A 15,203-nucleotide genomic window follows, 5' to 3' on the forward strand; every position below is an offset into this window, starting at 1 on the left:
TATACAAACCACCCTTCATACCGAGAATTGTAAAATTTTGGCGTTTTACTTACTTTACTTTGGTCGTTAATGATGATCAATATGATAAGAATTTAATGATGTTTTTCCAACCTGGACTTTAAATATTGTAAGACTGTGGTGAGCGCAGAATGATTAGAACTACCCAACCACAAATAATGAACAGCTGATAAAAAATTTAGTACAGTTTAACTAATTAATACATTGCCGACACGAGGACATTGAAAAAGGTGCAAATAATGAATATAAATGACACTATCTAAGATTAAAAGGTTACTGACCCTCATTTGACAGTGTTTGTAACTGATAACACTATAGGTTGTACTATGCACTGCATTAACATGTTGAGTGTCGGATAAGATATTTAGATTCCATGGTGTCAAGTAGCTGATATCGGTTTGCTATCTATCGTGGTGAGAGCGTGCAGGTTTAAATATCAGCAGTCGCGATTTATACGCCCTTAACACAACACGCTCCATGGTGTTACTTATTTATCAACTTGGTTTTCGTAAATCATCTAGAATCTCCAAATTGTCTTTAAATATTGAAGATTGATTCGTGTATGTTACACATGGTACAAATATGGAAAACAAAAATAACTGCATATACCGTAAAAATAATAGCATATATTTGGTTCTGACATCGTGGAAAATTTATTTACTGAAAAGTTGGGCTTTATAAATGATATAACGTTTGCTCTCAGTTAGAATCCAAACTAACAGATCTGTCTATATAACAGCAATTTTCTTTTCTACTACTAAATGTTTTACAATAAGAAATTCATCTCACTGTAAACTTTGTTTAGTAAACAAACAATATCAATAATTAGGAGTTAGATTCATAAAGATTCATGCTATCTAACACAGAAAACCAGTTACATCTTTGAAAATAACTAAATACAGATGATATCAAATAATTGTGATTTTCTTGCTCTGTCACATACACATGTTGTAGCTATATCACTCTAAATTGAGTTGTACTGGTACGTGAACTGTGGGTTATCTGTAAAACCCGTACACTGTATAAGACACGTTCACATTCCCGTACCGCATGCAAACCATTGGGTGGTAATTCTGTGATACAGTTGTCGCAGTCATAGCAACGAGCCGCCAGTAAAGTTTGTGGATAACGAGTGTAATCAGTGTGTTCTCCACATTATACCATGGACACGTTGATCTCGAGGACTGTAGAGCTACGGCAGCGTATAATATGGACTAGGAATAGGCTGAGAGCGTTTGGTGTCACAATGTATCGTGATAAAATGTGGGTTTTTTGTTCTTCTAAACATAATACAAACAAATCATTTGATGCGAATAGAAGATAGAAATTTAGGGGAAGTCTCTAGTTCAGTTACCGATGTCTCGGAACATGGTACGCGCATACTATTTGCGGTCAGAAGGTCATGACGTGCACGAAAGAATCACGACTCAAGGTCAATAGTGTAGAAAGCGTCAGTTTTGGCTGATATCATTTTGTATTTATATGAAATCATCAATCTTAGTCACAAATTTGAGATTTGTTTTTTTCGTAAATTTATATCCAGACCAGAATACAATTTATATATTTCAGAAGCAAGAGTATGTGTTATGATGAATTAAAAATTTGTTTATTACGTATAAAATCAAATAATGAATAATATTGTTGATTTCCAGTTGTAATACTGATCAACTGTTTGTTTTCTCATAAGAATAACTCACGTTTTATAACATTGTAATGACAATTATGAGACTGGTTGCTCTTGAAACACGAATAATAAATTAATAGTTGCTAATGATCGGGATAATTTTGCTTTGGAAATATGTACTTTGTAGCTGTTTTGAAATTTTTACTCTCATTTTTGTTAAAGCTCAATATATTTTTCATTGACATTTTTCACTACTCTTAAATGAAATGCAAGATCAATTTTAATAAAACGTCTGTCTCACACATCGGACGAGGGGGAATTTCAGAGATATGTAAATATAATGTGAACTGGCTGAAAATCACCGTGCCGTTATTCCGACTTAGTGACTTTAACAGGTAATATATGAATATTCGTATAATATCACAATGACCATTCGTTGATCCAGTTGTTGATCTTCGCTTCTGAAGGCGACTCACAAACCTACTGAATTCTTGTTTAATAACTTGAATACTCTCTAATAGGTGCTTTACCCAGCCAATGCTTTGTATTGATAACGTTGTTTTTTTAAATATGGAGAAATAATTGGCAGTCGTGCGCATTATTGATACTTTGACAAAATCAATTTATATGTATTTATTTATTACCTAGTTAAGAGTGGTAAATAATCTCGCCTCACACATACTTCATGTCAACTAAAATTAAATCATATGTTACATAAATACTTAAAGTCACTTGAGATTTTTCATCAGGAATATTCAGTGATACCAGGTGTACAAAAGCAAGTAAATACTACTATACTATATACTATACGTACAGCAACTGCTTCTTAGCAGTCTGAGTAAAGTACATTACTGTGAATTACTTTACTCCGCATGTGCGTTATTACAAGAGGGCGTCATTAATCGCTTTATATCATCTGAAGACGACTTGAAAACATTAAACATTTGACCCTATATTAAATAGCAGAATAATTGTATAGTCTAAGAGAAAATGTACTAGTAAATAAACACGCGGTTTCAATTATATAAGGGAATCTAAGAGTATGACGTAACGAAAGGAGACTATGAGTGGAATCATTCAATTAGTGATTTAAGGTCTAGATGTAGGTTCGTGGGCACTTGGTGTGAATCTTCGATAGTCTTGGCTAGAGACTGTCAAAATTGCGCAGCTGGACTTTAAACTTCAGAAAACATGCATACACATTATCATTTTCGAATGCTTAGCAAGATAAGTAAAAAGAAAACATGGTGAAATAAAAGTGATGACGGAATGTCCATATTATGCACTGTATATCACTTTTTACAAAACGACAATAGATTTAAATTTAGGACTTTGCGGCCATTTTAATTATGAGCATTGGCAACATTCTGTCTGAATGAATGGTTATGCAAATTACCCATCATCTCCATTTGTATTTTTCGGGTTTCTCGGGACATTCAACTCTAAATAGCTCCCACAATTTGCACACTATGTTCATCAATTGTTTATTAACAAATGGGCATTCAGGCGTGTTTTGTTTTCATATTATAAAGTTGACAAACACGATGTTTGCCGTATATTCAATCCTGATCAGTAATTCACACCTTGGAAGCCATTGTCCGAAATTCAAAGTTTTTAAAATAAGCCCCAACGTTCTTTTGTTCGGAAAGACGTTGCCAAAAAACGAAACTTTCAGGTCAAATTGATAAAAAAAACTGTGAGAGCTAATTAACGACAAAACACGGACGGAGATAATGCTGGTTTCAGAAAATTTACGCTTATTGTCCAAAAAAATGGCTATCGCATCACGACAAAATGCCAAAATTCATCACACTTCAACGCTATTTACAAATTGAGGAAAACGATCAATAAATCGTCCGCAAAGTTACAACCTTGCGTGAATACTGTCAAGAATTTGCATAATGGATTAGGTAAAGCCGATGAGATAGTCATACAGTACAGTTACATAAACATGGCCATCGCAATTGTGTGATTTGCATTTTTAGGTTGAGTTTAAATTGTTATATTAAGTTTAAAACGAACCGTGCAAAGTTCAACACTATTCCAGTTTCAGTGAGAAGACTCGGTTGATATGGGCCGGAGAAAATGGAGCAAAACACAATACAGTTCGATATGTTGTCTTGAATGTATTGTATTTAAAAAAATATATATTTTTTTTAATATTTTGCTAAAAACGGCTATTCTTAGCTTTTACCACAAAATCGGTCAAAAAACAAAATCAAAAGAAATTCACATTCGAAGGAAAACTACTGTAAATCAAGACAAGTTTCTTCAAAATGCAGATGGCCGATAAAAATAAGACGACTCCGGACCTCTGGAAATACCTTATTTTTGCATATTTTTTTAAAACAGCATAATGTTGCCGATTTTGATGTTTTTTCCAAGAGGACTTAAAGTCTGTGTATTTTTTCACTGAAACGTCATGTATCTATTATAGCAAAAACAACGATGCAACGTATTTCGTTACAATATAGCGAAACGAAAATTGTTTACCTCAGTGTTGCGGGAAATCTTGTGTGAATTTTGTTTGTTTCGTCCACAATATGAAACCGCTATGAAATCTTTGCACCAAGAGAACAAGAGAAAATTTGTACCCTGTTTTGCGCGAAAACGAAATCGCGCTACAGTTCTATATGGTCTTTTATTTCTCTAACTCGAACAAAAATATGAACAATTCATAGTATTGAAGCTATATGTAACGATGGTAACCAGATGTCGTGTTGATATCGTTATATATTGTTATCGTTCACGTGTATGTCGTTATAAGATAAGATAAGATAATTCTTTATTACAACCTTATAGAATGAATTACATATCTATTTTGGTTTATAAAATGTAATAAAGGTGTTAAAATAAACTTAACAAGTTAGATATCTGATTTATACTACAATAAAGATACATGGAATAATGTAAAAAAATATTAATGACCCATTAGGTGGTTTTCTCTAATGGTATTTGCTGTTTTTATAAATTTCATAAGCTCTGTTAGTAAATATTTGTTGTTTGTCTTCAATATATGAGTGAATTTTTCTTTGTTTGTACAGTGTTGAAAATTGTTAATTTTCTTTTATATATGACTAGGAATGATGATTTCATAAAAATACAAAATTAAATCACATGCCAAAAACTAAGAATAATTCACAAATCACAAAGAATAGAGTAGCAGTCCCGCATGGGAAAATTACTGTAAAAGAAAAAAACAAATTACTTAGTATAGCTGACGCTTATTGCATTAATGACCTGGAGTCGTGATTCGTTCGCGCACCTGATTTTAGGTCATGATCTTCTGACCGCAAATAGTATGCGCGTACCGTGTTACGTGACAACAGTTACTAAAGTAAGGACTTCCCCTATATTGGCCACTTTGATACGTATCATAAGATTTCTTTGTTTTATCTTTAGAAGAACGAAAAATTCCACATTTTCACCCGGATACATTGTGAATAAAAGGACATGCATCAACTTGTCAGAATCAGAATGATCGAGCATCGAATTGAAGACACTTGGTACATTATAGGACTGTGAGCATAAAATAGAACGGGCAGCTACTATATAATTTATACAATTCGTCAGTATGGATGTGGTATTCTTCGCTAAAATCTTGGTAAGTAACAATGAATATAATACTGCTTTAATTGTACGGAACTTCACGCACAAAATGTCTTCTGTTTTTGGCTAATACATTAGTATTTGACCCTTCACAGTTCCCTACTAGTCGTCTTTTGTAATGGATATGTTAAGCAGTCCGGTAAATAGTGCTTCATCGGATTTCGTCTTTTAGATATTTATGTAGTGGCTTCATCAAGTTAGTCTTGCAGACAATTGTATATTAAAAGCAACCGGGGCTTATAACTGCAATGGGCATTTAATGTGATTGCGCTTATATACAATGAACGATTTGTAAGATATTCAAATTATAATTTATAATAGTTTTTCAATCTCAAGACCAAACATGCATCCAATATAAAGCTCCTTTATTAAAAATATTCCAGTTCTCGGTGTTTTCATGCTAAAATTGACACATTTAATCACAAAATATGGTTATATTATTGTTGTCATTTTCAATTTCAGATCATTTATTGCACCCTTGTATCTATTACTGCAACCGGAAGCCCAATCTGTGAAGAGCTAAATCAGACTCAACTCCATCAAATGTTGGCTGGATATTCACCGAACGCTCTCAGCCTCGGTATTTCTAGTGGTACAACTAGTACACCTTCAAACACTTCCTGTCCGATATCATACGGTGCTGGCGCTCCACAGTCCGAGAGATCAACGTGTCCATGGTATAATGTAGAAAACACAGATTACACTCGTTATCCACAAACTTTACTGGAGGCTCGTTGCTATGACTGCGACAACTGCATCACAGAATTACCACCCAATGGTTTGCACGCGGTATGGGAATGTGAACATGTCTTATCCAGTGTATGGGTTTTACAGATAAACTATAGTTCTTGTGTCAACGGCATATACCAGTACAACGCGGTACAGAATGATATAGCTACAGCATGTGTGTGTGGCAGACCACGACAATCATAATTTTTACTATCATCTGTATTTATATTTTTTTTCAAAGATGATACCAGAGATTTGCCCGTTATTTTCTATGCTAAAAAGCATTGTCAATGAATTACATTCTACTTTTACGCTCTTTTTTGCTTTTATTCTTATTTATTGTTATTGTTTTTTAATTGAACAAACATTTACAATGAGATAATTTATATTAAGATACAAAATATTTGCTAGATAGAAAGATCAGTTTTGATTGTAATATCTGACAACAAACATTATATTAGTGTTTGATTGTCACATTGTTTTAACATAACTATACGAGTTACGTGTAAACTAATGTAAATCACGTTTTAAGTGATAAATCTATATCATATATTTTTCGTTTCTTTTCCGGAAATGACATTTATAAAGCACAATCTTTCAGTAAATAAATTATTTATTATATCATGGCCATATATATGCTATTAATATTATGCAGTTTGCTTTGTTTTCCAAATTTATACTATGTATATCGTACAAAAATCAGTCGATTGTTCGACAAATTGACCTGCGGTAGCTGATGTACGAAAGCCAAGGTGATAAATAATGTATAAGTTTACCAAGGAGGAGCGGGATGTTGTGAGGGCGTAGACCAGAGAAACCATGACTGCTGATTTGATTACTAACATGCTCTCATACCAATGGATAGCAAACCGAATGCAACTACTTAACACTGTGAACTCTTCTCGTCAACAAATGTTTCCAGTGCCATGGTACAACCTATCAATTAGGGACACTGTGAAATAAGAGTCAGTAACTTTGGTACTAGCAAGTGAGATCTTTGATAGTGTCATTCATAAAAATCTTAATATTTGCGTTTAGAGTTCAGAGTCCTGTTAAATTCTGCAACATTTCTATGATTTTATTTATGTTACCTGTCCATATACGATAGTATAATAGTAATTCAATCGTTGAATGAGCGTGCACACAACACAAGTTACCAGTTACTTGAACACGCAACATATAATAGTGCTCATCGTGAACACCATCGTTTACGAAAGGTAGCTCAAAATGTTTGCAAAGAAGTAGCAAACAAAATTATTGCAATAACTGTTCTCATATTGTATTTATTATATTAATACAATTCCTAATAAAAGTTAAATGGTTATGCGTGAGTTCGTTTAAATTGTGCGCAAATTTGCACAGGTGTGTGGTAATCACCATATTAGATGGAATTCAACATTGGCCCTTCCAATAGAATAATAGCTATGGAGAAAATGAAACTAATGAATAGATCGCAGGGAATTAACGCCGGTCCAACTCGAACAATGAGAACAACACTGTGCATGTTTAATTCCATAACGTCAATGACACATTTATGTCCCCGTAAAACAGTGTATGTCTTTGAAAAAAAAATGTACTATTGTGTGTTCACTATGTGCTTAATTTTCATCAAAATGTGTTTTAATTACTTTCAAAAAAGTTTTTCAAAAAATTCTAAAACACTATTCTCTTGATAGAAAATACAGGTGTTTTATAATATAATACACATGTTTTAATTGCAACAGTGTGCTTACAATTAAAACAATGTGTTTAATGAAAAACATGAAAGTGCTCCCAAGATTTACAGTGTACAATTGTCGGCAACGAAATCATATGATGCGTATAGAAGTTGCCTTACTTCAGTAACTTTATGCACGGTACACAACACTCTATGCGCATAATAATTGCAGTCAGAAGATCATAACCTAGAATCACGTGCACACAAAAAATCACGTCTTAAAATCACTAATTCACTAAACATCAGCTATATTAGGATTGATGTAATTTGTATTTATATGCAATCATCTCTTCTAGTCACAAACGTGAGATTTATTTTATCATATAACCAACACGACATTAGGATACCATGGCAATTTTAAGCAATTTTTATATTTCAAAAGCAAGTGTACGTATTCTAGTGGAATTAAAGGTTTGTATGTTACGTGTTGAAACTAAAGATTAATCCTGTCGATTGTAATACGGATCAGAGAGTTTTCGGTTGATTGTCTTTCATAAGAATAATTCAATTTGTATAGAATAATCAATTAAATGTTGATAATGGTCAGGATAACGTTGCATTGAAGACAGTGATGTTAAAAAAATCCATATAACTTTAATTTCAACAATATTGGGTCGTGAACCAGTTCGGCATCGCTGGAAATATTTCGTTAGCTTAAGTAAATATGTGATAAATAAAATTCAATTTCATAGTCCGGCGAGTGTAAATCACAATCGTCGTCGACCATTTTGAACGGCACTAATTAATTAAGTCAGCGATTTTGAACTAAATACAACGTTAGAACTAGTTGATGGTCTTGAATATGCATGCATCGCCTATTATATGAATGATTTCTTATCTGTAGATGTATAAATTTCGGTATTCGGGCTAATAGAGCTACTTATTCCAATCCAAGGACCCACTGAAGACGCGGGATGACTATGGGGGCCATCTATGCGCACGTTATTTCTTCAGCAGACTCTCTCCATATATTTTCTTGGAACACCCCCAATGATGTCTATATTTTCGTCAGTTCAGATCTGTATGCATGTTTCTAGCCATGTAGAATTTTTGCGAATACATTTACTGAGCTCCGGTATTTTGTTCTAGCAAGTCCGCTATGTATTTTATCGTATCATACCGAATATGTATGTGCCTATCCAGACTGTATGCGTATACAATTTTGTCCGATCTGAGCTTGTGTATTTTGTCATCATACCGTGTATGTATGTAATGTCGCGAAATTGATCTTACGAAGACGTACCAGAAGCGTGATGTATTCGAGCTATGCACGTCCAGGTATGTCATACAATCTTCAAGCTTCGACGATGTGTGTCGTTGATGGCGGGCATTATGATGCTTGAATAATAATAATAATAATGATAATTTACACGCGATTTAATAGTAAGCTGTATGGGGGCGCTATATACGATTCATGACTATTTTATTTATTTCTATATTCCTCAATTGCGTTCAGAAACAAATCAATGTATACGAGGTTGTTTTAATCAGATTTAATAATAATAATGAATTCGTTTAATGTTACGGTGTCCACACATACATGCCATTCATGAAAACTGTCAACGCCCAACTTAAAATTATACCTACAAGGACCCAGGAACTTCTTCAATGATAACCCGAGTTAATAAATCTGTTATAATTACTTAGCATCGAGAATATTCCTGTCCGATATTAAACGGAGCTGGAGCTCCACGGTCCGTGAGATCAACGTGTACATGGTATAATGTAGAGACACAGATTACACTTGTTATCTACATACTTTATTGGAGTCTCGTTGCTATGACTGCGACAACTGCATCACAGAAATACCACCCAATGGTTCGCATGGGTATGGGAATGTGAACGTGTCTTATCCATGTAACATGTTATCTTTACCAGAAAGCATTGTTGATAAACTCAATAAAATTTATAAATGCTAGTCTTCTGGTGATTCCCACCATTTTTGTGCTAACTTTTTGTACTAACTTATTAATATAAGTTATAGTTAGATCTGCAGCTATCTAATTTAAGTATTTTAGTTATCTAAGTATAGAGGCACCAACTATTATATTAATGTTTGACGGTCACACTGTGTTAACATATCTATACGAACTAAATAAAATAAATGTCATGAATTAGTGTCAATTATATTTTGTATTCACAACGTATAATAATCATTTTTAATTTTATTCGTATGCCATTAATGATTGTGTAATACCTAATATTCAATTGTATGTATGAAATATTGTCTTCAATATGGTACGACATAGTTTAATCAAGTAACTAATGTAACTGTGTGAGTAAGGGATATTAATATTTATTTGTTAATCATCAATTTACTAATCATTTGACATCCAGTCATATTGAAATACACTAAATGTCTCCTGGTTGAAACGTTTTTAGTTGATGATAACCATGTAAATGTCATTACCCTTGGAAAAAGTCATTCAGGCATGATGTTTCATATTTGCATTTATTATGGTGATTTCAGTTAATATTTGCAATTCGAAAATTTCCCCCAGTTGTGTAGTTGTTATCTGTCCTGTTCATGGCGTATTTCAATTTATATTGGACTGGAAACATTCTGGACTGGAGGAAGTTTTAAATATACTCAAATTATTTCATATGTCATATTTCACACTGTATTAACATCGTACCAGACACTGCAATCTACACTAGATTACACATTACTTGCAGGCACTTGACATCCTGACCCTGTCAATGCACTGCAAATTGCAGACAGCAACCCGCTCTACATATTGTATTTTAAAGAAATTACTTGTGCACTTTTGCCATGCCAAGAGATTGCTGACAAGTACTATGTGGTTAAAAATCGAAATGAATGAAATCGTGCTCGGTCTCACAGGTGGCATGCAGAGTGGTTTAATTATGGATGCGATGAAAACAAATAAGTTCACACAACTACAGTTGGTTGTCTCTTTCAAGCGATAGGTAACTTTTAATTCAACGTTTCGTCTTAAAAATAATAAAAGAACTCATAACAATAAAATGGAATGAATACTCAATAACTGTATAAGTTCGTGGTGTGAATGGAAATTAGAAGAAAAAACAAGAGACTTAAATAAAAAATAAAATGGCGCTGGAAAAAATGCAGTTTCAGAATGGGAGGAATAAATTAAGCTCACAGAAATTGTATGTTGCTAAGACGCGCATCATTCTACCATGTATTTATATGGGCTCTATGCGAACTGCTTTGGAACGCCCGTCGAAAACTGGTGAAAACAGTTGAAGTAGATAAAACAAAGCACAAAATCAACCACGATACAATCATGAGCAGTCGAATTTATATATGTTGTATATGCAGGGGTAAATCTGTTACACTGTTCGAGAGAATCTCAACAGCTATTCTAAAAAGCTTCAGCCTTTGGTTTCACTGTGATGATTGCCAGGTGGTAAAAATGCCCGTATTTATGATTACTATTTATGGTTGTCTTAGTCTGCCACACGTTTATGCAGTATCTATATCTGTCTTTCTGTACTGCCACACACACAGACTGTTACTCACCATAAGCTCCATACACTGCATAACACAAGCACACATTCCCTTATTATATGCAAACCAATGCAGTTGTTGCAGTCAGAGAAACTGGCATCAAGCACTCGTTCACACATCTACTGCGATCACAAACGCATAATTTTATAAGATATTTAATTCAAATATATATATATGTGCCGGTCTATGTACGGAATTTGTCTAAACATGGTTGATAATACTAAATGACTTCTGAAGTAATTGACTTTTCTAAAAATAAATATTTATGTATGGTTTAGGATAGTAGATTTGATCGCAGAAGATTTTGAGTTATATAGTCCACTGAAAGTAGACCCGACGTATTATTTCCGCTCGGAGTTTATATCATTTGATGTTCTTTGTACTCTTGTCTTATCCAAATCTTCAACTCTGGCAATTGAGCATTTTAATGGCTGAGAAACACTTGGTAGATGTTTTAAATGGTACCTGTGTTTACAAATGGTAATGAACTATATCTCGTTATAATTTAATTTAATTCTTAAATTTCGACTACGTTTAAATCCCGTGTTACATATCCACTATGAATTCACTTATGGCATTTGAAACTTGTTGGCTATGCCTTGCACAACATACTATGCAAGCATATTATACTAGTAATTACATTTCGCCATCAACTGTTTAGTGTTCATATTATTGAGTCAGGTTCCCTTGTTGCCACACCTAAGCTATAGCTAAGCTAGTGAAGCTATTATACTGACACAACTGTGGTTCATTCCAATGTGATTTTTGATCTCCAAACAAGCAGAATGTATGGTTCTATCACGGGAAAATTTTCGGCCTCGGGGGTCTCCACACGTGTCAGGGGGAAATCTCGTCTCGTCTCTCTGTCGCGTCCCCTTGAGGTACGGGACCTGGAAAGTCACTTAAACTCTACAGTCAAATAGACGCACACAACGAAATACGTTTCAACTCTTGTCTTAGTCGGTCAGTAGAGCACTCTATAAGACACAGCGCCCTGGGGAAAAGACCCCAAGACTATCGCAAGACTGACCCAAGACTAGCCCAAGACTGCCCAAGACTGCCCAACAACTGCGTCTCTCCTCGCCAAGACCAACTAAAACAACTTTATTCACTTGCAAAACCTTAACCAATTACAAAGCAGTTTAAAGACTCTAGGGCGTAACCTTCAATCATAAAGCCAATCATACTAAGTACTGGACACGTCATATCTTTTGATTAATCGTTCACTAAATTAGTAATTGCGAATACCAACTGTCAGAAATAGTAGTCCGAATAGCGACGGTTATATCGTAATTAGTTCCAAATCACTGAACCAAGTTCCGTCCAGAACCTCACATGAGCCTAAACGATGACAGACATAACACAGCCATTAATAAATACGTGCAAATAATTTCATCATAGTTCCACAACCACAACTTATGTGTTTTTTTCTTTCTATGGTGTGTTCATGATTACAAATCTATTAAAATAACCCTACAGGTCACATAACTTTGAAACAATATAAACATCTCCTAAAAGGGTATCGAGAATGACCGACTTCGTCATGTGTCGATTTACGTAACGACATGTCTTATCGGACATTGGGCGCCACCTCCTGAAAGGAAACTTAATAACCGAGTTGATGAGATGCAAAAAATGTGTTACGCCCCGATTCACCTCACACAGCATGGCCTAGCTTGGGTAGAATGGTAAATATATATTTATTCCGAATTCATTGGAATTGCTTATGACGAAGCGACATGCATATATAATAAAGTCGGAAGAACTCCTTATTATCACAGCCAGGGAACATTATTACTCACTCCTCATTGTACAAATCCTCAAACTACGTAGTCACTTCTCATTATCCCAATGTCGGGACAGAATTTGTATGCAAAACCATATCTCCACCATGTTGAGACTAATCATTTGCTTTATCCTTCGTTTGTAACACTTACTATGCATCCTACAATTTATTTCATCCAGATCAGTCTATCTGTAGTTATAAGGCCCTATTAAATCATTATTTTTGTGTGTGAGCGCCCTCCAGTGGCGAACCCTGTATTGGCTGCGCTTTAATAAGGTGCCATATTATGCAGGGTGAGTTTTGTTTTCATATATCTGAATGTAATTACTATACATCTTTACAATCCATTGCTGTATCTTATCAATTTGTTAATGCAAGGATTTTGATTTTGTTTTCCAGTTACCTATGTTGATAGATGTTGTTCTAGGCTTCTATGCAAGTGTAAAGAGTACTGCTGTTACTGATAAGTAAGTAGCAAAACCGCATAAGATGTATGCTTTGTAATAAATTATTATAAGTTTTCGACAATGTTCGTGACTTTTATATAAATTCATCTTTGTAGTACAGCTAGACAATTGTCCAATTATGAAGATATTGCAGAAAATTGGAAAATTTGTGGCCATTTTTTTATGCAAATTAGACCATTACAAATTCAAAATATTGATTGGGGACCATGTTTATCGGATTTAAAACTGTCAGTGTGTATTGTAATGCTCCACTATACAAAGCTGTCTTAGTTAATATGAGGATTACCAAATTTTAAATGATATATTGCAACATAGCAACCTTCCATTCTGTTTAGAACCTTTTATGGGCAAAACTTCAGGTGTTGCGGCCATTCAAGTCATACTACCCATTTCTTTGTCTATTCCTCTATTTTTTCTGTAAGTTTTAGTTTCCATACAAATTTTATATTGCCCGTTTGCATGTTAAGAAACGCTGAGCAAAATGCTCCAGCTTGATTTGAATTGCATCCATTAATTACTAGACCGGACGATGCTAGCGTGGCAAGAAAACATTATCACGTCGAACGATAATAAACAGTGAGTGCTTGTGAATGCTTGTCTATTCATCTGAACTTTCAGTAAAGGATCCCACATGCAGACCTACTGCGCATAATGTTACAGTTTATACTTTAATATGTTAATATAAGATTTTGTCTCACTTCTTCATTCAGTGTTTTACTTGTAAGTAAAATTAACTAAATAAAAAAAAACAATTCCATTTCCATTTATGCATTTTAATTTGTATATCAATAATCAAACAAGTATGATTTTACATAATAGTTATCTACAGTCATGCATTCCACCCGAAAAATGAATAATATATACCTTTAAGCTCACTGTCTAATATATAAGTGCTTTTGCTATAATATTAGAAATTGAAAAAAGTACAACACTGTATAGTTGGAATGAACATTGTTTTACAATGCAATGCCTCATGTAATAAGTATCATTTTGAAATGACCAGCTGATGAATGATAAATATTTGGATGATCAGAAATAAGATTATTTCTAATAAAATAGTTCAATCTAGAATGAACTCTATATGTTATTTGATCAAAAACCCCAAACCGCAAACCCACTCTAATGAACCATGCAATCCATCGATGTGTGCCATATATAATATTTCTACTCACATCTGGAAAAAAAATTGAAATACATGAACAGGAATGAAAGTTAAATACAATGATAAAGCACCATGCTCTCGCTCTGATATGTATGGTGCAATATAGTTTACTTTGTGTTGAAACAATTGATAATCGATATGCTTCACGCATAGTTGTAGATGTCTTATAATACTCTACTTGGTAGGAACAATACAACTGTGTCGGCGGTGAGTCACACATTTACCATGTCTTACCTCATGTCAGCTACTTTCCAAGTCTCTCCAAATTCATTCACATCTTTAGAAACTTTGCCATCAGACATCATGAAGTCATTGTGGGAATCACCATCAGCGTTGCCTAGCAACCCACAAACTTTCCCATGGTAAGTTGTTCCTGAAACGTCTGCAGAGAAGATGTGTTTCCTTCCCTTCCAATGCAGAGTGAACGTTGTATCCTTCACCGTGAATGATATCATCACTGTATTGTCATTGAAGCTAACATCTATATGTCTTTGCCAGGACTTTAAATCGTTGGTATTACCCTATGGTATAAACATATACAGACAATGATGCTCATCAATTCAGTTTGGTACATAGACTTCGACGTAACGCAATCGGT

General features: G+C 34.2%; 1 protein-coding gene across 1 annotated transcript; it reads left to right on the forward strand.

The window, feature by feature from the left end:
- The first annotated feature begins 5,216 nt into the window (after window positions 1-5,216).
- On the forward strand, window positions 5,217-6,184 carry LOC102807043 (interleukin 17-like protein). Its single transcript, XM_006823200.1, has 2 exons — window positions 5,217-5,246; window positions 5,714-6,184. Exons 1-2 carry the CDS (start codon window positions 5,217-5,219, stop codon window positions 6,182-6,184), a joined length of 501 nt encoding a protein of 166 aa, XP_006823263.1.
- Window positions 6,185-15,203: the final 9,019 nt, after the last annotated feature.

The sequence above is a fragment of the Saccoglossus kowalevskii genome, chromosome 18 (assembly GCF_978046115.1).
Source record: "Saccoglossus kowalevskii chromosome 18, keSacKowa6.1, whole genome shotgun sequence".
NCBI lineage: Eukaryota > Metazoa > Hemichordata > Enteropneusta > Harrimaniidae > Saccoglossus > Saccoglossus kowalevskii.